General features: G+C 39.4%; 1 protein-coding gene across 10 annotated transcripts in view; it reads left to right on the plus strand.

The window, feature by feature from the left end:
- LpR2 (Lipophorin receptor 2) overlaps window positions 1-21,636 on the plus strand; it is a 36,051-nt gene extending 14,415 nt beyond the window's left edge. For 2 of the 10 annotated variants that reach the window (XM_036818580.3, XM_036818581.3), the window contains exons 4-12: window positions 5,317-5,436; window positions 9,517-9,639; window positions 10,159-10,385; window positions 11,528-12,919; window positions 13,589-13,787; window positions 14,064-14,168; window positions 18,538-18,674; window positions 18,741-18,887; window positions 20,274-21,636. In XM_036818580.3, coding sequence (XP_036674475.3) covers window positions 5,317-5,436; window positions 9,517-9,639; window positions 10,159-10,385; window positions 11,528-12,919; window positions 13,589-13,787; window positions 14,064-14,168; window positions 18,538-18,674; window positions 18,741-18,887; window positions 20,274-20,315 — 2,492 coding nt within the window. In that variant the 3' untranslated portion in view covers window positions 20,316-21,636. Of the gene's footprint in view, window positions 1-406; window positions 627-5,316; window positions 5,437-5,857; window positions 5,978-9,516; window positions 9,640-10,158; window positions 10,386-11,527; window positions 12,920-13,588; window positions 13,788-14,063; window positions 14,169-18,537; window positions 18,675-18,740; window positions 18,966-20,273 lie in introns of those variants that run through there. The other 8 variants (XM_036818586.3, XM_070995617.1, XM_065866790.2 and 5 more) reach the window with 8 other exon arrangements.
- The last annotated feature ends 1,468 nt before the right edge of the window (window positions 21,637-23,104 follow it).

The following is a 23,104-nucleotide window of genomic DNA, read 5'->3' on the forward strand; positions in this document are numbered from 1 at the left end:
TCATTTATTTAATAAACAAAAGCGTGGTAAATAAAATGGTATTTTTAAATATAAAAAATTTTACAAAGGAATTGCTGCCCAATAAATATTTATAAACTGAATAATAGCCAAATTAACCATTAAAATATCAAGAAAAAATGAATCCATTAATAAAGGCAGTACATAAATTGAATTTGAACGCTTGAAAGGAAAGACTTGAATGCACATGAAACCAATTAAACTGACGTTTTCGCGCGCATAAACTTTATTTATTATTTGCGAGCGGAAAACAGTTGCCTACTTTTGAGTTACTGTTGGCCTTTTTGTTATGATGTTACGATGTTATAATGATGTTTCCGGCTGCCATTTTTGCTGGCCAACCACTTGACTGCCATTTAAAATAATTATGATTACACGCTCGCAACAGAGAGCCCAGTGCAAACATTCGCGCGACAGCAAACCCGAATAAACAGCAATTTAATTTAATAATTCAGCGGAGCACTTAGGCAAGAACATTATCACTCGGCCGCCTAGTGTACAGTAGAGCCTCCGAAGAACCAACATGGGACCAATACGCAGCACACTCGGCTGCTCCTTCCTGCTGCTTATCATCGGATTAGTGCCGCAAGCGGCTATCAGCGTATCGGGTAAGAAGGGGGAATCGGGTACGATTGTGGAATGATAATTCCCGCAAATCAGATTAGCAACCAGATTAAGATAGGAAGCCGCTTAAATCTGTTTTTCCCTTACAGCTATTATATTACTCTCGAGAGTGGGAAGAGTTTTCCGTTCTTATTACTTACAAATATCATCATATTTCTAAAAATTGGTTATATTTTATTGATATGATATGTTATGATAATAACCGTATTATATATTATCTTATAAGGTTCAAGGACAATATCTAAAAACAAGAATAGGCTTGACATACTCAAGTCTATATGTAAAGAAAAACTGTTATCATACCGGGTATTATTGTAAAGTAAATGCGGCCAATTATCATAATAATGTAAGTTCCCCATGGAGCTAAACAAAAACATATAATATCAAAGTTTTTCCGATAACAAAGCCCGGTCCCATTAACCGCTTCAAGTGAATTTCAATTTACTGTTATTGTCTGTACGACGTAATCGTTGAGTGGGTGTTATCTTTTATGCATGGGCGTGGCCACGGGATGTGGGCGAAAATCGATACCAATTCCGCAGAGACGACAAAAAAAAAATAATTTCTTAGAAGTCAGAGTAAATAAATAAATAACTTATAGGCAACTAAACGGGGAACGGCCATTAACAACAGGGCTGATCCAAGGCATTAAGATGGCGCTTCAAGTGCCCTATCCCTATCCCTATCTCCATGGCGTTGCTCATACGCCGCGTTGCCAATATACACCGCATTACCCATACGCCGCGTAAACAGGCGGGGAGACAAAAGGACATGGGACATTGAAGACGCCTCCAGACTTTTAAGCATTTTTTTTTTGCCCTAAACACCATGTGGTGTGCGGATGCCATACGTACTGGTCATGGGTGGTATGCTAGTGCTCGATATCGAGGGCATAAATATTCATGCAGCACATTTGGAAAAGGCAGACAGCTGATAAGCCTGGCGAGAGAAGCTTGTGAAAAATCTAAAAAGGAAAATGTGACGAAGGAGGAGCTGAATCCTCTCTACATATACATACGTATTTATATGTGCGACAACTGCGGGCCTAAGATAACTTCAGTCGCACACATCCTGGGTCCTTAGTCCTTGGTCCTTGGCCTTGTTGGGTGTCCTCCCCAATCCGTGTCCTTTCCCGACAGCCATAAATTATGTATTCCGCACATTTTTAAGCGCAGCAATCCATCGAATTGCCTCGATCCTAAGTTGGCCAGGAATCCACAGAAATGGGAATTACTTTTCGTATTTTTCACGGCACCAGTTCTCCTCCTTCTTCCAATCCGCAAAATCAATTTGTTTGCGTCGCTTTCGCGAAACAAGTTTATTTAACATATAAATTGGCAAACATTTAAAGTGCGATTGCAAGGCCATTTGTTGCACAGTCCAATTTTCAGCAACATTGGCTGGTTCGGCCTACATGAAACATAAAACTTTGCCTCATTAGGGTTTTGTTTTTTTCTGGCAATGATTTATGATGCCCGACATTGTATCATGTACCACAGACCGGCAAAAAAAAAAAACAAACCCTTGGCTACCCCATTTGCCTGCTCCTTTTTTTTATTGAAATACTTGAGGCGGAGTACAACTTCAATAAAGTGGAAAAAGGTGCCATAAACAACAAGCGGCGAGCCTTTTTTTACGACACAACCCGCTGTGTACGGAAGCAGATACTTCTCTAAACAAAGGCAGAAAAATAAATAAATAAAAAACCGGCGGGGAAAACAATTGTAAACAGTGAAAAAGGAAAAATCCCCCTAACTGTGGCACAAATTTTTCATTTATTTATTGAGACGAGACAGGCGTAGAGGGGGGCTCTAAAAGATGAGGGTCAGGTGGAATTGGAAGGGGCAAAAGTTAAATTCACTTTTCTTCTTTCGTTTTTATTTTTTTTCTCTCTTTCCGCCGTTTAAATGAATCGGACAATTCAATTTATGCTCTGCCAGACAGACAAACTTCATTAGGACATCCTCCCGTTCCCAAAAGAAAATTGCAGAAATCAATAAAAGTGTTTCATCCTTTTTCTATTGGTTTTCTTTTTTTAAATGAATATTAGAATTGCAAAATATTTAAGTTGTCATGACTTAAGCAGACTTAATCCTTGCATTAGTTTTACAAAGTAAGAAGAATTTACACAAATAAAAGAAAGTAGAGAAAGGATATTGGAAACCGGCAAATATCAGAAAACTTTTAATGCGCCAAATCGATGAATGACCGCAGAAACTTTTCCCCCATTTCCCTTGGACACTTCCCAAGTACAAGGCAACTTTTTCTATCACTAAGCTTTCGGCCTGTAAATGAGCTTGGGGACCGATGATGTCCTGGAGGAGGTGAAGAAGAGGAAGAGGTGGAAGAAGGACCTGCATTGTTACCAAAACTTTGTCGGGAGGTTAGTTCTCGGTGTCTCTGTATGAAAACTTTTCGATGTATTTGCTTTGGCCTAAGTCGGCTGACTTTGTCTGACTTTTGTTGCTGTCGCCAGTTGGGAACCTCAATTTGTGATTGCCCCCGCGTCTCCTGGAATCAAAGTGTTGCACTGCAGTTTAATAAACATTTGCCACCAGGTGTGACATTCATTATCGCACGAGGTGTCATCTGATTTTTACCCCTCGCGGCGGGAAAAGCACTTTAAATGAATTGCATAATCTGCAGTGGGGGTGGCTGGGGTATTCTTTTCCCCCCACACCTGTGCCAACGGGAATTAAGAGCCTGTCTGGCTGGAACACCCCCACATTTTCCGCCCACTCGTAAAGCAATCCTCCTACCCATCCGAAAACCCATACCTTTTGCACCACGTTGTCGCGACGCGGCAGACTGTAAATAATGAAGTTTGCATCTGGGTGGCAAGTGGCAAGTGGCAAAGCAAAGCAGCTGCGAAAAGTGCTTTTAGGCACAGGAACAAAAAATGCATATATTTATTTTAGATATATATAAACTTCAGCTAACTGTTGACCAAAGCTCAACATTTTGGGAGTATACATTGTATTTCTAGCCAAAAAAGGACATTCAGTGCATGTTAGTGGCATAATAATTTGATTTACTACCAGCAAGTTGGATTTCCATATTTACATCCTTAACAAACCATATCAATTTGTTTATTTTTCTCTATATATATTTTTTTTCTATTTCTTTTTTACCTTACTTTTTCTTCCTGTGTAATAAAGGAAAACAAATTGCTTGTGAAGAATGTCTGTTTGTGCGTTAGCTAAGGATAGATAATGTCCTTAATTTTGTGTGTAATTTTCTGGCAATGACAGACTATTTATGGTTCAATAAATAAATCATTTATATATATTTGCACAGCTATTTAGGCTTAAAATACCTACCAAGAATTTTAGTACTATTAAACCAGAATTTGATTATAAATACTCGTATTTTACTCATTTCCTTTGAGCTTCGTTGATGCTTTTTGCTCATTAGGCACAGACTAAATCAAACCTGAAGCAGAAGATAACCCAGACCAGACCGCGTAAAACTAATCCCCCTTTTTAATGTTCCACTTTTGGGGCGGTAAATGCCGCTGTCTAGGTAAATACGCCCCAGAACGTTTTCGCCATTCAGTAGAACATTTTCCCATTTTCCGACTTCCCGGGTCTCCGAACGCAAAACGCAGAACGTGATGCGCATTTTTCGCACTGCGGCGGCTGTATGTCTGAGTCCCCTGGGTTTTGGCTTCCACTTTGGGTCCCGCTTTTGGGTTTTGGGTTTTAGAGTTTGAGGCTTGGGGCTTGGGGTTACCGGAGTTTGGTAGTGCCACAAAAGTTGCGCTTAAGTTTATGGCCAACGACTCCCGGCCCGGTGGGTCGAGAAACTTCACCCGGCGGAGCAGCCAAGGATCCCCTTAAAGTCATCCCAAACCGAATGCAGATGTCATTCAAAGGAATTCGTTTGAATTAAGCGCCAAATTGTCTGCACTCTTGTGGGAGAGCTTACAAAAGGTGCAACGTTTAGGAAACTCTTTGGGGAAAATGTATTTAGAGCTGAAGCAATGTAAAATTGTCAGGGAACTTAACATTAAGTTAGTGGGAAAACGTTTAAAAAGTATTTATAATAAAATAAATTATTTCCAAAGCTTTGATATTATTATTAAATGTAACCTTAAAGATTTCAGAACATTTTTAGCAAAGTTTAATTGCCCTTTAAATAACTTGAATATTTTAAGAGCTATTCCCCACTACCTTTCAATATTGTCACTTTGTGGCTGCCAATCAATAAATAGATTTTCTCAACATCAGACGACAAAACATTCTGCTGTCAATTGTTAAACCAGCCGAACCTAACTTCATCAGGAATTCCTTTTATCCTTTAATTGCATTGCCATCACTCAGTCGGCCAAACAAATTGTTTTCCTTCTATTAAATATTCGACATATTTGTTAGCCCTTTAAGGACACTTTCTGGTCCATTGTTGACGAGCAAAGTCATAAAATAAAATAAGCGGAAAATGACAGAAAAACTATTTGCACTAAAACATGAAACAAAAGCTGAAGCGAAAGCCGCAAGAACATAAAAATCACATTTATTTTTTTGACACACTTAACCATTCGAGCATTAAAAGTTTGAAAGCCATGCTGTGCATAAATGTGCATACATATATATATTTATGGGAATGGGAATATTCTATCGAAGCCATTATCTCCGGCAGTTATGTAAAATTGATTTCAAACATTTACCCTTGCAGAATCGACTTGCAGCCAGGACCAATTCCGCTGCGGCACCGGAAAATGCATTCCGCAAAGATGGGTCTGCGATCGGGAAAACGACTGTGCCGATGGAAGCGACGAATCGATAGCCCAGTGCCGTAAGTGTTAGCCATTATTATTGATATAAGCAGTAGATATCGACTATATACGATGGTAGAAGTAATTGAAAAGCTTGCAAATCGGTTTTAAATTATAGTGTTGGGATCAAGATTAAATTTGTTTGGATTTACGATATCCCAAAGATGGAACTCTTAAGACTTTCAGTTTATTTCAGATCACAGATCAAAAATCTATGACTTTTATTTTCATATAATTTGATTCAAGTTTTATTTTTATGAAATGAAACTAAAATCAAATCTTATTAAAACTTTAATTTGGAATGAAAAAGGATAGTAATATCAAAATCTAAACAAATTTAACTAATACATTGGGACATTTAAATTCAGAACCCATGTTGAATTTTATATATAGGTATTTTGTTCCTAACTTAAATATTTTAAAATATGATAATGTGTTCAGGAGGTCAGTGCTCCGTTTCAAGGTTCCTGTGTAAAAATGGTGAGCAATGTGTACACAGGGATTTCATCTGTGATGGCGACGAGGACTGTCGCGACGGATCCGACGAATTGGAATGTGCCAGTAAGCAAAAAGAATGAATTATTCCCACTCACATTTGCATACTAACTGAAGGATTTGTCCATCACTAAAACGAGCCGAAAAAGCGGAGTCACTTAATCGAAATTTAAATGCATGCCCCATGAAAGACCTCCCTGTGGCCCCGAAGATCTCAAGAGGACTTTATGACTTGCCTGGGACTCAGACTGACCAGGCCATAAATTAATGTCACTTCTTGCGGACAAAATCGCGACGTGACCATCGGAACTAATTTGTATTTATGCATTAGGCTTTCAGGCTCCCCCTCTATTCATTTTCGGCGTAGTTTCCGCTTTTCACTTTAGTCCTCCCCATTTTTTATTCTTGCCCTGTAACTTGTTTAGTGGTTTATTGTCTGTGACACACAATTTCCCCACTATATATACACTACTTATATACAGGAGAGTGCCTGTAGAAGGAAAGTAGCGAAAATGTTTTTATGTCGGGCGGAATTTCAACGCCGTAATTGAAAAAATGATGCGATTTTTATGATGTTATCCTTGATGAAAATAAAAACCGGTAATCAAAAAGCGAACGCAGAGCCAAATTGAGCCTGTGGTTTATACGCTGGTACTCGTAGCTCAGTGGATGGCTACCAGGATGCTGGGATTTACAGTTCTGTTCGAAATAATAGGAACTTCTTATTAAATATTCAAGATTTTTCAACTCAAATTAAATTATATGCTGAGAAAATATTGTCTTAAATATAATTTAATACATTTATAATAATATTCTATTTGCGAAAGATGATTTTCTCACTTATTTTCCTTATCATATTTCAGTCAATAAATATTTTTCGAACCGTTTAAAAATGTCAAAAAATCACCAAAGCTAAATATTGTTTATAGAGAATAGCCAGATGATTTTGTTTACCTTTTAGCGGTATTGTATTGACGTTAGCTGTATTTTGTGTGTGCATAAAGCCACGTCTGCTCATGTGAATGGATATGGCTGTCTTTTTATGACTTTTATGTGCTTTAAAATTGTCATCAAACCTTGTTGACATTTCTGCTTTCACCGAGTTACCGAGTTCCCCAGTTACCCTTGTGAGTCTTAATTCAACTTGGTTTTCGGGGCACAAAAAGTTCCGCTCACTGCAAAGGATTACCGCCTTTAAAACTGATACTTTCCCGTTATGGTCTCCGCCCCGTTATTTAATTCCATTTAACACTCAACTCGGACTCTTCATATCTTTGTTTACCATTATGGGGGGAACTTGGTTTCCCCTTCGAACAAAAGATCGAAGCGGGGCTGTAGTGAACAATAAACAAAACGCAAACTGCCCCACAAAGGCATTAAGCTTCATTGGCTTTCGAGTGCTGGAGGAGAGATGAAGGCGTGCTGGGGGGCGTGGCCGCTGCACTTGACCAGGACATGTCTTGTACATGGTCTAAAAAGCATTTTAAATAAAATTAAAATCAAATTGCAAGTATATGGGGTTTGGCGCCAGATAACAAGAAAATGCTATTGAATACAATGCCCAAGTTCTGTGCCAGGATGTGTGTGTGTGCAAGGACCCTCCTCGGTGGTCCATTGACTGTGACCCCACGACAGCAAATTGATTCTGCCAGGACTCACAAAAGCCGAAGCCGAGAAGGAAGCTGCTAGTCCCCATGGACACACGAGAATGAAAATGAAACGTCCATTCAGTTCAGCCAAGTAGTTACCTACGAATGGATAAAAATGGAAAGTTTTATATACATATACCCAAGCTCCCCCAGTTGAATGTTTTTCCTCACCAACGATGCAGAATTTAATGAAGCCATAAATTATGGTTGGCAAAATGATATTGGATAATTGAATATATATCAGAGGCATGGAAGAAACGAAAACGAAATAATCGAGAAATAGTTTCAGCTGTACCAGAGTGATGGCTTTAATGTTCCAGCTTCCATTTAATTATGAGAAAAGTCCAGAGCAAGCTAAAAGATATAATTTCAGGGAAATAATAATTTTCATTCTAAAACCAGTTTCAGTATTTCATTTGTATTTAATTAAAATGAAATTGAATGAATTTATTCATAGAGAGTAGTTGGTTAATATAAAGCGTAATTTAATATTAATACAAATGAAGAGAAGAGATGTTCTTTCATTTAAATATCAAATTAAATTCAGAATCTAAGCAACAGGAGCGCCAGTTTAAAAATGTATTAAAAGCAATTCATTTAAAAAATTTAACTAAATTTTCGGAATGCTTTCGGAGGCATCCTGGCAATTTCAGTAAATATTAAGCTGAACAAATTCAGTAAGCTGGTCACAGTAAATTCCAATTAAAGGCATATCACGCATACGACGCGTTGTACATGCTAAGAAACCGCCAAAAATTGCGAATGCCAAGAAGAGAATAATAATAAATTAATTTATTTGCAACGATGTCAGAAATTTCCGCCGTACGCTGTGCACGTGTAAACGGTAAACAAATAGACAGGAGAAAGCGGAGCAGGAAAGTGGGGAAAGAAGAAAGTGTGGGAGAGAGGAAGCGGTAGACAAAACGCCAAAAAGCATATTCAAATATGTGGCGCAACCATAAGATTTTATTGCTAACACACACATAGACATAATCTTATCAGCGAAAACACACACATATGAACACGGCATGGAACAAAGGACCTCGTGGTAGGCAATGAAAGAGAGCGAGAGAGAGAGGAAACGAAAGAAAGCAAAAGAAAGCACGAAGAACCGGCATACTAATACGCATTAAGGGTTAAACACAAGCGTTTTAATGTGTGCCTGTGTGGGAGTGTTGTCAGCTTTGTTTAATGTCCGCTCCTTTGCCAAGGATAACTTCAATGGAACTTCCAGTCTGCGCGTGTGTGCGTGTGTCTGCTAGTGTGTGCGTGCGATAATTGCTTTAATGCATACGCATGTGTGCGTTTTAACTTTATGGAGTGTTGGCTGATAATGTCTTAATTACTGCCTAGATAAAATGCCAACTGTTTAGCCCCCAAATGGTTGTGCCTGAATAAGTTGGCCTGTGTGTGTTGGCATGACAACTATGTTTATCACTTGGAGAGCGGCTGCTGCCCCGCCCCCTTTATATGGCAGCTGCTTATAAACTTAATTAAGGGACAGCCCTCGGTTGCCTACTTTAAGGCGCGTTTCCTATCTCAGGGAGCCAAAATCCCATTAGCCAAGCTGTTAGTGGGTTTTTTCTGGGGCCCTTTATGGTTATAGCCTTGGAGGAGGTGTCCTACATTTTCTGAGATTTTTTTTACTAGCTTAGAAGCAAAAATGAAATATTTTTTTATTGTAGGAACCCAAATAAATCGACTTTTCAAAGTATGGTTTATATTTCATTACGTAACCTTTATTGATCTTATCTTTTTAGCGAGCCAAACTTGTTTATTTCATTACAGGAGAGACGAAATAATTATTATTTCATGAACTATAAATTCATATACAGTTTTACAATTTTTAAAATAAACCCAAATACATCGGCTTTCCGAAGTTTGGTTTATAGATATTTCTATATTTCAGCACATTGGCTTTTAAAACGTAACCACTCTTGATCTAATCTTTTTTAGGAAGCACAACTTGTACGCCCGAGCAGTTTGCCTGCAAGTCGGGCGAGGGCGAGTGCATTCCCTTGTCCTGGATGTGCGATGAGAACGAGGACTGTCGCGATGGAAGTGACGAGGCCCAATGCAGTAAGCCATAACTGAATGTTTCTTAGCCTGCTTGGTTGTGGTTGCCATAATAACCGAATTTATCCTTGATTTTTCTCTGCTTTTATTTGGTGTTGGCTGCTATTTATCCGTATTTATCCCCATATGTATATGCTATAGTGTATGACTCCCTGCACTCGACTGTGCCAAGCACACATTTCCCTGAGTCTAGTGTAATGCCATGCTTAAACTGGTATGCAATAGAGCACAAATATTTACGAAAACACACACGCACACATCCAAAGAGGAAACACTTAAGTTTGCTGTGTTTGCCCTGATGCTGTTGTTGTCACTTTCACATCCCTTTCACTCCCACTTTCTATACGCTTTTATTTGTTTGCTGGCAATTTTTATTGTAATGGTGATGGCTTTTCCCCTTGCCTTGTTTTTTGTGGCTTAAACATTTCCTCATCCCATCCCACAAATGCATCCTAATCAAAATCACCCCCACAAACAAACCTACGAAGAATCAAGCTAATCATGGGATTGAACTTTGTGCAGATAGAACGTGTCGCTCGGATGAGTTCACCTGTGGCAATGGACGTTGCATCCAGAACCGCTTCAAGTGCGACCAGGACGACGATTGTGGCGACGAGTCGGATGAAAAGGACTGCGGGGACAGACCGAAATGCGGCCCCAATTCCTTCACTTGCGCCAGTGGCACCTGCATTTCCAAGGAATGGGTCTGTGACGGGGAAAACGACTGTAACACTGGAGAGGATGAGAGGGTGAGTTCACAGAAGTATTATATTAGTTGAGAAAAATTCAAATTTATTATAAATAAATATGGGAAAAGTAATTTATTTTAATTTTAATATAAAAACAAAGCCTAAACTCCTGGTAAATGCACGTTTCCCATACCTTCAAACCTGAAATGAAAATTGATAGGGGCACATTATCAAACCACACATACATTACCAAGCACACACACACAGTAAGTTGTTTAACAGCCCTCGCATATAAATATGTATTTATATGAAGCGAGCTAGGAAGCATAAATTATGCAAGACGCGAGCATTATTCAAAACTGGCAACGACGACGAGGACCATGTCGGCAACTGTTTCCCATAAACATTTATATGTATGACGCATGGCTTTTGTTGTCAGTAGGGTGGTGCCCGAAATTGCATGCCACCGAATAGCAATAAAAGCTGTGGGGAAAACTATCTGTAAAGATGGCAGCTTTAATGCTCTATTAAGATTTATTAAAAAGATATTTTAGAATATTGAACAAAATATGAGTTTTTATTATTGGCAGATAGCTTATAAATTTAAATCTGGCCTACTTTTCAACATAAGTCATTAGTTCACATAGCAGAATTAGGTTTGATATATTACTTATTAGTTTTGATATAAGAAAACTATGCCAAATTTAAAGCACCTTTACCTCTAATATTAGTTCTAAAAATGAATACTATTAAATTTGTGTAAATAAACTATATAATCGATGAAAAGTCACCGATACCCCTTTGAACAAAGCGTATGAAATGTGGAAAATGCTTTCTGGCATCTCTGAAAAGTATGCAACACAAAAAATGCAGGCAATGCCCACAGGGACCTATACTATATATGTATTTCGTGTGCATGTGTGTGCGCGTGCTGGTGCATAAGGACTGCGCGTGTGTGTGTATTTTGTGTATGTGTGCTTGTGAACCGGGCTTAGCTGCCTGAATATTTGGTTGGCACTTAACAAGAAAAGCAAACTGTTGTAGCAGCAGTAAAGTTAACTTCCTTTATCCCCGCCACGCGCACAGATTCATCTCTCAAAAAATGTTCCGTTTAAGGACGAAAACGTAGCCTTAAGCATGGATTCTTTTGTAGTATCTTAATTTATATATATTATTTATCTATTTCTTTACTATCTTTTTAGCAAAACTGCACAACCAGCACCTCCGTATGCCAGACATCCGAGTTCCAGTGTTCGGATATGATTACCTGCCTGCACAGATCTTGGGTTTGCGATGGCGAGGCAGATTGTACCGACGGCGAGGACGAGTCGCCGGAGAATTGCCCCAGCATATCCTGTCGTCCAGATCAGTTCCAGTGCGACGATCGCAGCTGCATCGCTGGCCAGCTGACCTGCAATGGACTGTTCGACTGTTCGGATGGCAGTGATGAGAAGAACTGCCATATCAATAGGACGCCAAGGGATTGCAACTCGACCAGCGAATTCGATTGCGGCGGAGGACAGTGCATTCCCCTCTCGAAGGTCTGTGACCGGAGGAAGGACTGTCCGAATGGCGAGGATGAGCCCGCTGGCAAGTGTGGCATCAATGAGTGCTCCTCGAATAATGGCGATTGCATGCACCAGTGCGAGGATCTGGCTGTGGGCCACCGCTGCGTCTGCCACGATGGCTACAAATTGGCCGAGGATCAGCGCACCTGTGTGGACATCGATGAGTGCGAGACACCTGGGATTTGCTCCCAGGTGTGCGTCAATGAGATTGGTGCATTCAAGTGCGAGTGCGAGGCGGGCTACATGCGACTGCTGAGGAATCACACCAGGTGCAAGGCCAGCGAAGGACATGCCTCGCTGCTCCTTGCCAGACGCCATGACATCCGGAAGATAGCACTCGATCGGCCGGAAATGACGTCCATAGTGAATAGTACAAAGGCTTCCACTGCCCTGGACTTTGTCTTCCGCACGGGGATGATCTTCTGGAGCGATGTGTCCACGAAGAGCATCTACAAGGCGCCCATCGATGAGGGTAGTGAAAAGACTGTGGTGCTAACCAAATCCTCGGTGACCTCGGATGGCCTGGCAGTGGATTGGATCTACAACCATGTGTATTACACAGACACCGAGAAGTGCGTCATCGAACTGACCAACTTCGAGGGCAGCATGGGCAAGGTCCTGGTGCAAGACTCGCTGGACATTCCACGTTCCATTGCCCTGGATCCCATTGATGGCTGGATGTACTGGTCTGATTGGGGTGCCTCTCCTCGCATTGAAAGAGCGGGAATGGATGGATCACATCGCACTGCCATCATTAGCTACGATGTCAAGTGGCCCAATGGCATCACTCTGGATCTGGTGCAGAAACGCCTCTACTGGGTGGATGGCAAGTTGAACTCCATCTCGTCGGCCAACTATGATGGTTCGCAAAGGCGACAGGTGCTGTACTCCAGCGAGTATCTGAAGCACCCCTTCTCGATCACCACCTTCGAGGACTACATCTACTGGACCGACTGGGACAAACAGACCGTCTTCAAGGCCAACAAGTTCAACGGGCAGGAAGTGCAGCCTGTCACAGCGCATATGGTAGGTCTACTTTTTATTCATTAAATATTATTATTAAATAATAGATATATATATATAAAGTAATAGATATTAAATTATGATATAATTATTATGGTTAGTAACAAGTAATTCGTCACTTAATTCTGATAATACTTTTTGTTTAATAGTATATTCCAAATACCCAGGCCCTGACCAAACTCTGATATTTATATCTCTTAAAATTCCGGTACCAAGTGCTTGCTAGTACGGTATGTGGGTTTTTTTTTAATCGGAATAAAGCGAAATTTCAGTAATACTCAGTAAAGATGACATATAGTACATAATTTCTTATCCGAACTATTCATGTCGTGGAAATGTTCCAAGAACTTTAAAGATAATTTTTTTAAATTGCTATTTTAAGTAAAATAAGTTCATTTTTTCACTATCGTTTCATGAGAGTAATAAATATCTCTTTGCTTTTAAAATATGTTGCTTAATCCCCGATTTCTCAATGCCACGTTAACTTTTGTTTTTAAGTTAAATTAAGTTTCACGTAAGGTCCCATCTGTCTGAAAACGAACAAATTAACTTCTTTTTAGCTTTCTCTGACAGATAGCTAACTAGAACCTTAACGCGACATTGAGAAATCGGACCTAATTTGAGGCTTAAGCCGTTTCAACCTCTGCTAACTCACACGAATTTTAATTGCAGTTGGAACATCCGATGGTGGTGCATGTGTACCACCCCTACCGCCAACCCGACGGTGTCAACCACTGCCAGTCGGTGAATGGCCACTGCTCTCATCTCTGCCTGCCAGCTCCCAGGATTAACGAGCGGAGTCCTCGCATATCCTGCGCCTGTCCCACGGGCCTGAAACTGATGCCCGACGGCCTCATGTGCGTCGAAGATCGTAAGTAGATTCCACGGTGTGTTCTTTGGGCATTTAACGGGGGGATTCCGTAATTGCATTTGAACCGTCCGCCTCGATGGCTGCATTTTGCGGTCCACCTGACCAACGGACTGAAAATCGAAGCGTGAATGCATATATATGTATATAGTCGTACAGAACGGCTTTCCTGTTGCGGTTGCGGCCTTTTAAGTGGCCCCCTGCACTGTGCATTTCACTGAATTGCATTTTCACCTTTTCGCATGTCATTATATCTATAAATTTACCCTTTGTTTGTAGAGCGTATCCCAAGTGTGCAGCCCACTGCACCGAGCCACCGGGCAACCAACCAGTCGTCCATCTCAACCACAAAACTACCTCAAGATGCGCACAGTGAAGCGCCGGGTATGCGACACTTTACTACGAACTTTATGGTGGTGGCTATCTAGGGTTAAAGTAGGGCTCGTAAAATACCTCTAAAAGTTAAAATCAAAATTCTCATTTTTACGTTTAACCAAAAACTAGATACATAGTTTAAACAAAAAGTGTTTGTCAGATTAAAAGAAAAATTTAAAAATATTTATTACAGCTCTCAGAGAAAGATTAACAAGCCCTAGCGATAAGAAAGTATTGAAAATCACCTCGTATTTTCTTTTTTTTTTATTACCTTATCTGGTGTTGGTTTTATTTAAGTTCCCCTGTCTCACGTGTGTTTATGTCCTTGTAAACAACATTTTCACCTGTTTTTCCCCGGCGATTTAATTTCATTTGACACTTTTCGCGACAATTTCTCGAGAAGCATTTACGGATATACATATACAGCCATCGTCATCATCATAAATCAACATCAATGATATCGACGTAATCACTCAAAATGCACACACCCAACCATCCACATGAACTTTGGCCCAAATCCTCATGCAAAGTGCGGAGCGTAAAACATAAATATCGGGTTCACACACTGTGCAAAAACCACAAAAGGGAAGCATTGGTGACATGTTTAATGGCAACAGGACATAGGACCACCACCCACTGATTCCCAGCGCTATTCCCTCGGCCGACTTATATATCCCGGGTTCGGGACTCTGGGACTCTGGTATCGGGAACTCCGAACCCAGAATTTGTCCGTGCAATTTGCGAACTGCTCTGTGACAAAAGGGACATGGGTTCGGATGGGTTGGTATGGTATGGTATGGGATGGGATGGTATGGTATGGGAACGTAACGTAACGGAATGATGAACGACTGACAACCGCAAGGGCAGAGGCAGTAGAAGGGATATTTCAGCGGCAGTCGTCAACAAATCGCCATGAAATTAAATTGTACATAAGCAACGGCCACCCACACATGCGGAGTGATATGGAGCATGGCAAATAGTTTAACCAGAAATTCGTCATCGCCCCCGTACTATCATCAACGCCATCATCATCAGCATTGTGATCCTCCCAGCAAATTGGCACTGTCAACACCTCCTCGAACTGTCGACATTCGACGGGGGAGGTGAAATATTTGCGTTGGCCGTGTGGCAAAAGTGAATTACTACCCATCTAGTCGGCGGTTTATCCCTAAAAACATGTCGGACCGCAAAGCCCATTTCTCCATTTCTCGATTTATGTAGCATGCAGTGCCGATTTCATCCGTTTTGTTGAAGCCATTGATTTAAATTAGAATTGTTCGGGTATGTCTCGTCTAAATGCCATATCATTATTTTTAATAAACCCAAATTTAGCAGACGCACTTTGATCAATGGGAATGTGAAATTGAACAGTACTAAAAACGACAGGCTAAAGCGGCACGAAGAAAGATATTTCTTTTTTTTGCTGTGGCAACCGAATTTGTGCCGGCTTTTTTCGGGGAATAAATGAGGCCAATAAAGGGTATTTTCTTCGGTTCCTTGGGCATGATAAAGACTTTTGAATTTTTAACGAGAAGAAAAATGCTTTGTTTTTTGATAAGCATGCTGTCTTGGCTTACTAGAAATTATAAAGTTACTTTAACAAGTGAAAGATAATATTTTTCTTATAACAGTAATGTTACTAGTATTAGTAATCCTGAAAAATCTCTTAAAAATACGCAATTTGAGAAGCATATTAGCAAGCCACACAGGATGTAAAATAAAGACTCTAGTTTTTAAGATTTCCTTTAAATCTCGACCATTGCCAGTCGTTATCCTCTTTCGTTGTTCTGCCGGCTTAGAAGTGAAAAGTGGGCCAACTTCCGGGAGCTTTAAAACGTTGTCATGCCTACGGGGTGAAATCAAGTTTCCTGAAGAAGCTTAGCGAGAAGCCCACACAATTGCGCCTAATTACGCCAATTTAAAGAAGTCATAGTGGTTGGCTAACAGGGGGAGGGGTCGAAGGTCGAGGACTCTGGACTTGGCCAACACATTTGCGGCCAAGAAGGCAGGGCTTAAGCAAACTAAGTGGGGGGGGGGGGAGGAAAGTAGCGGGTCAGTAAATAACTATAAACTAGTTAGGGACTATTTCAATTAGATGGTCCAGCCCAGCATAACTGCAATTTCAATTAGCGGTCTGTGCCACTTTTTCTATGGCCATCTTTGCCCACTTCAAATTGCTTAATTAAGCGCAGGCAAAGTTTCGCAAATACCCCAGAGAGACACAGAGCACACACAGAGAGGAGGGCGGCGAAATGGCGGTACGAAATCCAGATGGACAGACCCCACTAGCCATAAACTTTGAGCCGTCGAAGTAACGACTGCGTTTTTAATAGCTGGCCACATAAAATGGGAGGCAAAAGTGGAGGAAAACCCGTGGAAATGCGAGGAAATGGCGGGGAAAATGCGGGAAAACTGGGTGAACAGCTGCTGCTGCTCCTTGCAGCATTTTATGACTTTCATTTGCCTGCACTTCGGTCAGTCCGGCAATTGTTATTGTCCGCCTCTAACTTTACTGCATATTGCCTCCGAAGTGAGGAAATGCAACAATGGGGGTCAAAAATACCAGAATCATGGGGCCGCAAAGCCGCCATTTTGTTTATTTTCATGCCAAACCATTTTTGACTTTCTCGTATAAAACTTTGAAACTTGTTTTTTTTTGTCGGTTTATCTAATCTGTTTACATCCCCTCTCTCTTTGGGTTCCCCAAAAACAGGTGACGGAACATATTTTATGCGTTTTTATTTCATTTGGGAGGGAAAATTGTGGCACGGCAGCCATTTTGTCATACTTTTTATGGCACTTCCGTTGGCCGGGGATCGTTGGGGTTTTTTTTAGGGGGATTCCAGGGGGTCCTGAGCACCTGCTTTGCGTTATCCTGAGTTGGAGTTTCGAAATAAATATGAGAGCACATGTGCAGGATTATACAAATGGGCGATGAGGCATAACTCTCAGTTATATGTTTTCACATCCGAATGTCTGTGTGTGCTGGAAGCACGGAAATTGCATTTTGTATAGATTAGAAGTGCGCAATAATATATGACATTTATAGGCAAGCACAAAAACCAGACTGTAGAGATGTGCCCCACATATACAAATGCAAATTTTGTGAAGCACTTTTGGCAGAAAAATAAATTAATCTTTTTCAAAATGGGTCAAAACAGTTGGCGAGTACAAGAGTTTTCAGAAATGTTATTTAGCACAAAAATGAATAAAAACGCTTGAGTAAATTTCAGAAGCTCATGCTTAAACTTTCGATAAAACAAAAGTTATAGTTCAAATATCTGAGGTAGTTAAAATCTGAGTTTTTATTTATTTAACAAATAAACGGGTGTACAGCCAAAAATAAATTTAAACTCAGCCCCAAGGCTGTGACAAAAATTGAAAAACAAACTTATAAAGCAACAGCTGCTGTTTCTGGCGCCTTCACCCCCAAAAAGATAAACATTCACACACTTAAACCAAAAGGAATTCGTGCAATTAATATGCCAGAGCAACGTGCAACTTTTCGGATGTTTGCCCTGCCATTTGACTGTCTGTTAATGCCGCCAAAATAAATTCACAGCATCTTAACGCGCCTACGCCGAAAATTCCCAAAGAATCGATGCCGCACATCTGTTGCCGCTATCAACTTTTAATGATAATTCCCTGCCACATGCTCTCGACCAGATCCAGAAACTCCTCCTCCCATTTTTTGGACACTCGTGGGGCAAAAATTAATAGCAAGTGGGTATATATTTTTGGGGATGGGTAAGTGGGTTGGGGGATTTATTTCGAGGACCCGCCAAAAAGCGCCGCATATCCTTTGCCAGACGAACGCGCGCCTCCTGCCCTCAACTTTGTGCGCTTTTTTCTGCTGTTGAACAAATTCTAAACGGAAAAATATGAAAACGAATTATGATGACAGCGGAAAAATCCTACAACTTCCTGCCAGGACAACAGCAAAAGGCACTGAATAAAAGCCAAGCCAGGGAAACCCCAAAAGCGGAAATATTCGCCACGGGATGTAGTCGTCGTCGAGTTTACTTCTTCTTTTTTTTTGCCCATTGCCAAGCTCCCAGAAAGACAACATTTTAATTATATTTGGCCATAGGAATTATGAAATTATGGGAAAATGGGGAGAAGTTTGGGGAGGCATATATTATTAAAATGTTCAGAGCCTGCCTTTGATATTGGAATTCATGGAAAATCCACAGGGGGTTTTATAAGAATCTTTAATAGGTGGTAATGGTTTTTAATTACATTTATAAAATAATTATTTAATAATGTGGTAATAATAATTTCATTCTTCGTCATTAACGCTTAGATATATGTCTGGTTGTCTATAGTTACATTATTTTTTTCTAATTTGGGGGATTTTTTAAATTATCTCTTTAAACAGTTGAAGCAAAAACCGGTGGCAATAGCACAGACACATCTGATAAGGTCGATAAGTCTGCCAAAAAACCAGATAAGGATTACGGCCAAATAGCTATAATTGTGATATGCGGTCTAACCAGCACAGCTTTAGCGGCTTGCGTAAGTTCTATCTAAAAATAGATAGTTAATTAAATTAATAAATAATAAATATTATTTATAAAACAGGTAATATTTGTCGTATATCGACGCTGCACGCGGGCCGTGAACTCGATGAACTTTGAGAATCCCGTGTACCACAAGACCACGGAGGATCACTTCAGACTGGAGAAGAACGTAACGCCGCATATGTACGCCACTGCCATGGAGGAGGAGGTAAGCGGTTCGGCCCCACCCATGGCCACGAATCCTAACGACTTTAGTTATGTCAGGTTCTAGGGAGTGTTTTAGTGTTATGGGGCTGCTAGGTGCTAAGTTAATGTTGTACATAGATGACTAAGTGCTCGTATCATAGTTGTACCTATCTAGGGCTAAGGTTAGTTGTATAAGTCCTGACATTGTTGTGAACGTAGCAAGTTTTGAATCCCCGTTTTAACCGAGTTCGTTTCTCTAACTATTTTCAATTTAAATGCCGCGAGCGAAAGAAATCACGTCGCCAATTTAGATATTAAAAAAACGGTAAGTTGTGGTCATAAAATACCTAATAGAACATTATTGGCATATTATGTTACATAATTGTTGTCTCGTGTGCACAATTTAATTATCATTTTATTGCACTTTAATTTAATTTAATTTAGCATCGATTTGAGCATTTTGCTGCCCCCCTCAGAAATGCGTGCTCTTTGAATTCGCTGCCCGTGGGTCTCGCTAATTGCAGAGCTGCAAATGCAATCAAAATATGCATATCAATTGGCCAATTAACTAAAAGGCCAATTAAATGGCGTCATTGGAGCGTCAAAATGTTTCGCATCCCGACAGCTGCCCAACTAAAACGTAAAGCGACTCACTTCGCAGGACATTTTAGTAAAATATTTCAATTAAATTAGCTGATTTATTTTTTTTTTTGGTTCGCCCCACCTTGACACTTTTTGCAGCTGCTTCGTTGACAATTTTAATTAAAGCGGTTAATTAATTGAAACGTTAAAAAATAAGACAAATCCAGGCGGAAGCCTACAACAATGCATAACAATAATTACGCAAAATTAAACAAAATGGCATTAAGAGAGATTTTCTGTTTGCCTGGCAACCAATAAATAACATCATAATTTGCATATAAGCAGGCGATTCGGTTTACTGAAAATTCAGGCCACAGGCTTAGTGGTCGGCTGTTTTCATTAAGGTTTATAATTAAATATCGCCGCTGGTAAAGTGTTGTGGGCAAATCTCTTTTTTATTGCTATTTAGTGGTTATTATTATTTGGCAAAATATTTTTACCAAAAAGTTTATTTTAAAGCGAACTAAGAGCAAGCCATTTTAGCATACAATATGATTATAATTTAATTTTAAATAATAAGTTATTTAGTTTTATTAATTGTTTCATTTTTGAATTTAAAAACTTTTACAAGTCTTTATCAATAAGAACAGATATATAGTTTCTTCATTTTGACATATATTTAGATTCAAACATTTTCATTTGCTTAAGTTGTATCTAAAAATTTGTATATAATTTCGTTTTAGATTTGATAATTTTCCTTTGCCTAAGTTGTACTTTTATTCACTAATTTTCGATTTCATACTAATAAAGTCCTCTCTTTTTTTAGTCCCTCAATCCCCTTTATGAACCCGGCACCGAATGTGTCTAAGGTCCGCCAAAGATCCACTTAAATGCATATCCAGCAAGTACTGGCCGGCTGACCGAGAAGACCTATAAAGCACCGCCTACTAGTAATTCCTTTTTGGACCAAGGCCCCAAAAAACTCAACTAAATAAGTGAAAGTTCAGTGTGAGAAATGCTAAGAATATGAAACTTTCATTTAGCAGTAAGAACAGAAGAATGCCAAAAAGAAAATAGAAAAGACAAGAAGGACATCAGCACGGGGGAAAATGAAAATACTCAACAAATTCAATTTGTTGCCTAGTTTAAAATTTAATTTAAATTTAACAACACTAAACACACACCCACACACACACGAACACACACACACTGACACGCCCATAAACTAATAACAACGCAAACTTTTCTAGGCGCAACGTTTTGACATCGACTAGCGTCGCACCCACACAAACACGAGCGCATATCCTTCCACCCACACAAACACAGCATCACACTCACCCACCCACACACACACGCACACACACAAGCCCAGAAGAACTCACAGAAGGAACGAGCCAGGATTCAGAGCCAGAAGTCCAACTTTCCTTTCACGTCCATGAAATCAATTGTAAAAAGTTAAGACATTTCGTTGAAGTTTTTGGTACCAAAAGAAACATTTTGTGAACTCGAAAAAATAGAGATAATAGCTAAACTGAAACTGTTTATAGACCTAACAATTATTGTGACTAGCTATAATATACATATATTTTTTGTTACCAATGAATTAATAAAAACAGTTATTACCTTGAGAGTAAAGTTTTTCGCACCAAGTTGGATAACTTTTTAGCAAAATATTTGAACAAAACCTCTCTGTAAATACAAAGAAAACTGAAACTAAAAATTAAAACTAAAATGTTTAGAAAAAATTTACAAAACAAAAACAAAATTAGAATGTTTAAAATTTAACTAAATATTTACTTTGCTCCGTTTTTCTTTCTTGGGTATTCAAAACAATTTGCTGTGATCAGTTTAAAAGCATTAAACCTACATTAAATCATCTTATTTTGTAGTAAGTCTAATAATCTTCTCATTTATTTAGTGTATAGTAAAGCTTTCATATATTTTAATTTATTTACCAATTTTACACAACAAGAAAGATTTTAATGTGTATTGGCAATTTTTGGTTCCTGTGAAATGTATTTTAATTGCTTTAATGCTTTTTAAAAACAAAAAAACAAAATATTAGCTAACTTTAAATGGTATGTGTGAAAAGTTGAATAAATAAATTTATGATAGTAATAAAACAAATTAATAAAGCATATTGTAAATTAAAGTTTATTCTGAAAAATAAACTGGAATTTTAAAACATGGATGATTTGAGTAAATGGAATATTAATGATAAAGTGGTAAGACGAAGGAAAACTAATGATATAAAATTATTTTATAGTACAAAAACTAATAAAAGTATAAAATAATGTTTTTCAATCATGAAAAATAATTAGATATTATCTATTTTCTAATCCATAATTTCAAGATACTCAATTTGTGTATCTGAAATTGTGTTCTGAAGATTAGAAATCAACTGGCTACGATTATCAATCAAACATAAAATCCAATATAAATATTTAATATGGTTTTTTAATAATGAAAAACAAGGAAGAACGCTATAGTCGAGTACCTCGACTATCAGATACCCGTTACTCAGCTAAATGGAGATATGCAAGCAGCAAAGCGAGATTAAAATGCGCCACCTACCGGCGGTATACAGATTTAAGCGTTATGGGCGTTAGAGTGGGCGTGGCCAATTTTTTTTTGGATCAATCGATAGGTATCGACGAGACCAATACATTTCAGTTACAATTTTTTATCTAGCATGAAAATTGTGGGCGTCACAGGTTTTTGCGGTTTGTGGGCGTTAAAGTGGGCGTGGCAAACTTTTTTTTAGGTCAATCGACAGGTATTGATGAGAACATTACATTTCAGTTAAAATTTTTATTCTAGCATCAAAACTGTAGGAGCCACAGTTTTGGGCGGTTTGTGGGCGTTAGAGTGGGCGTGGCAGTCTACTGAAACAAACTTGCGCTGCGTAAGAAGCTTAGGAATCTGCACGCCAAATCTCAATAGCCTAGCTCTCATAGTTTCCGAGATCTCAGCGTTCATCCGGACAGACGGACAGACGGACAGACGGACATGGCTAGATCGACTCGGCTAGTGATCCTGATCAAGAATATATATACTTTATGGGGTCGGAAACGCTTCCTTCTGCCTGTTACATACTTTCCGACGAATCTAGTATACCCTTTTACTCTACGAGTAACGGGTATAATAAGTAGATATTATCTACTTCCTAATCCAAAACAGCAAGAAACCCAATTTGCGTATCTGCATTGTTTTCTGGAGATTGAAAATCAACTGGCTACGATTATCAATCAACTGCATGCGATTGGTTCATCTGGATTATCATGGCGATGATAGGCGCATTGAACATCACATGCAGGGCCATACCGTGAAGAGAATTGGGCTTACACATTGTGCCTGATTGCCTAATAGCCTCAACGCCAACACGGCTCTGACTTTTGTTGGCCCACAAACACAGGCACACAGGCACACATCCACACGGAGACGGACAACCAGCCATGAATTATTAAATGCTAATGCACAACTACGGCAATTATTTCACATGAGAGGGCATCAATACCTAATGAGCTACGTCCGGAGACCTATTGGCTTCGAAGTTTAAGATTGAACAGTCATTAATGGCTGGTTTTTGGCCGCTTTTTGGTTCAGATAATCGACAGTCTAGCTTGGACAGGTTTTAATTTCAGACCCCAAACTCTG

This window comes from Drosophila suzukii, chromosome 3, assembly GCF_043229965.1.
Source record: "Drosophila suzukii chromosome 3, CBGP_Dsuzu_IsoJpt1.0, whole genome shotgun sequence".
In the NCBI taxonomy this organism is placed as follows: Eukaryota; Metazoa; Arthropoda; class Insecta; order Diptera; family Drosophilidae; genus Drosophila; species Drosophila suzukii.